Raw genomic sequence first — 2,202 nt, 5'->3', positions numbered from 1 at the left:
AGCTAAGCGCAAATCACATTTCACTTTTAATTTACACAAAAAAATTATAAAAAATCCACATCGAACGTATTCTATATGTCTATTTCCATTTAGCTAACAAAATCATAACTATACAAGTTCCGTTTAAAAGATAAAATCAATATAAGGTATGGTATGAACAAGTGTGTAAATATATATACCTCTTCAAAATATAAAACGATTTCAAAAAATTAATGTCAAAATTGCCTTATAGAGAAACTTCAACGCCGAAATTGAGTAACCCAAAAAACTTTCCACGCCAAAATTGCAAATTACAAAAATTTCGTGGCAAAAGTCGTAAAATTCCCTAAATTAGAAATAATGGCAAATCTCGTAAATTAATCAATAATCAAGGGTCATTAATTAAATCAAACTTTTATATAAACCCGCGCATCTCCAATCTGAAAATCCTGGAAAATAAAACCTTTACTATATTTTCCTTCTAAAAACAGCATCAAAACGACCATCAATTACCCTCAAAACGACAACAAAAAACAAAAAAACAAATTTTCCTTGATACTTTCTCGAGAAAAAAAATGTCTGCTTGTAGTAAAATCCGATACATTGTTCGACTCCGTCAAATGTTACGACGATGGAGGAAGAAGGCCGCGATGACTGCTCGTTGTCGCGTACCGTCAGATGTACCCTCCGGACATATAGCAGTCACAGTAGGCACTGATTGTAAGAGATTTGTGGTGCGAGCGACGTATCTGAACCACCCACTGTTCAAAAAATTGCTAGCACGCGCTGAGGAGGAGTTTGGTTTTTCGAATTCTGGTCCGTTATATATCCCCTGCGATGAATCATTGTTCGAGGAAATATTATGTTACCTAGCTCGCTACGAATCTGATAAAAACAACGTTGGATGTTTCATCAATTTCGAGGATTTTCAAAGATATTGTCATGTTGGTATTCGAAGTAACCTCGATTTCTGGGCTGATTCTAGACCTCTTTTGAATGGAATCTCCGATAAGTCCATTTGGTAATATTGAAATTTCGAGAGTCAATCAAAAAAAATTGACCGAAATTTCATTATATGAGAAGAATAAAAAAATAAAAAGATGGTGATGATTTTGATCCGGGTTCGACTCGTCCGAGTTAGTTCGCCTGCACAGTTAACTCACTTGACTCGGTTGGTTGATGAGTTTTTTTTTTTTCTTTTACTAATTGAGGGAATTATTCTTTTGCTTATCGAAAATAAAATTTACTGGTAAGTTTAAAGGTTTGTTGATCGTGTACTAAATTGTTGCATTAGTAGTGTAATTTTAACTTGTTATAATAGTTAACTTGTTTAATTTTTCAAGTTATTAGTTCGCTTTTCATGAACAGTTATTTACAGTTATCTTTTAATGATCAGATCAAGTAAAAGATAAATGTAAATAATTGTTCGTGTTTTGTGGAATTAGTAACATGAGAAATAAAACAATTAATTTATTATAGCAAGGAAATTTATACTGATAGTGTAAGAATTATTTACACGGTTAATAAAAAAAGTTAAATCCTTTTTTTATATACATTTTTTACGAAAAATTGAGGTGGGATGATCGGGTCACGAGTCAAGAGTGAAGTATACTCCGGAGAATGTGATAGGAGATGGCAAAACGGTGGGCGAGTCGTTTTTTACCACTGAGTCGTCCCGGGCTCGACTCGGAGTGAAATTCAACAACACAGAGACAAATTAATAAGTACTGTGATTACTCCTATTAATTAATGGATTATCGCTATTAGCTTATTGTAAATTTTTATTTTTGTGTAACATGATTATTGTTGATTGATGAATCAAAAAATGTAGAGAAAATTTATTCAAAATCTTAAATTATCAGTTTCCGTGTATCATGTTTAAGACCACAATAATTGAAGGATATTTTGATACGTTCTAAAACTTTGTATCAAGTTAAAGTCAGACACAATTTTTAAACTAAGACAAATAAATTGAGACGAGTTTTGTTTATATATAGTGTGGAATAATTGAGGCGTAACGTGCAGGTCGTTGTAGGAGTTATAATGATAACATCCCCATGTGAAAAACTACAGTACTCTCTCACGTACCACGTACTATAATATATTATTTGTGTTGGTGTGGGGGTTGGAAATGATGTTTTTTGTTTGATCTATTCCTATGTTTTGTCAATTCACATGAAACTTTAACAACTTCTACATTGAATAGCATGCAATAGTACCTAC

At 32.5% G+C, this 2,202-nt stretch overlaps 1 protein-coding gene across 1 annotated transcript; it reads left to right on the top strand.

The window, feature by feature from the left end:
- Window positions 1-434: 434 nt before the first annotated feature.
- LOC125855367 (auxin-responsive protein SAUR50-like) lies at window positions 435-1,845 on the top strand. Its single transcript, XM_049535087.1, has one exon. The coding sequence runs from the start codon at window positions 555-557 to the stop codon at window positions 1,002-1,004; it is 450 nt and encodes a 149-aa protein (XP_049391044.1). The 5' UTR covers window positions 435-554; the 3' UTR covers window positions 1,005-1,845.
- Window positions 1,846-2,202: the final 357 nt, after the last annotated feature.

Source organism: Solanum stenotomum, chromosome 2 (assembly GCF_019186545.1).
Source record: "Solanum stenotomum isolate F172 chromosome 2, ASM1918654v1, whole genome shotgun sequence".
Classification (NCBI taxonomy): Eukaryota; Viridiplantae; Streptophyta; class Magnoliopsida; order Solanales; family Solanaceae; genus Solanum; species Solanum stenotomum.
Note: the sequence above shows the minus strand (reverse complement) of the source record. Positions and strands in the feature narration are given on the sequence as shown.

Bases quoted from the DNA above. Each gene is read 5' to 3' on its own strand.
- LOC125855367 (XM_049535087.1), top strand. From the start codon at position 555: ATGTCTGCTTGTAGTAAAATCCGATACATTGTTCGACTCCGTCAAATG.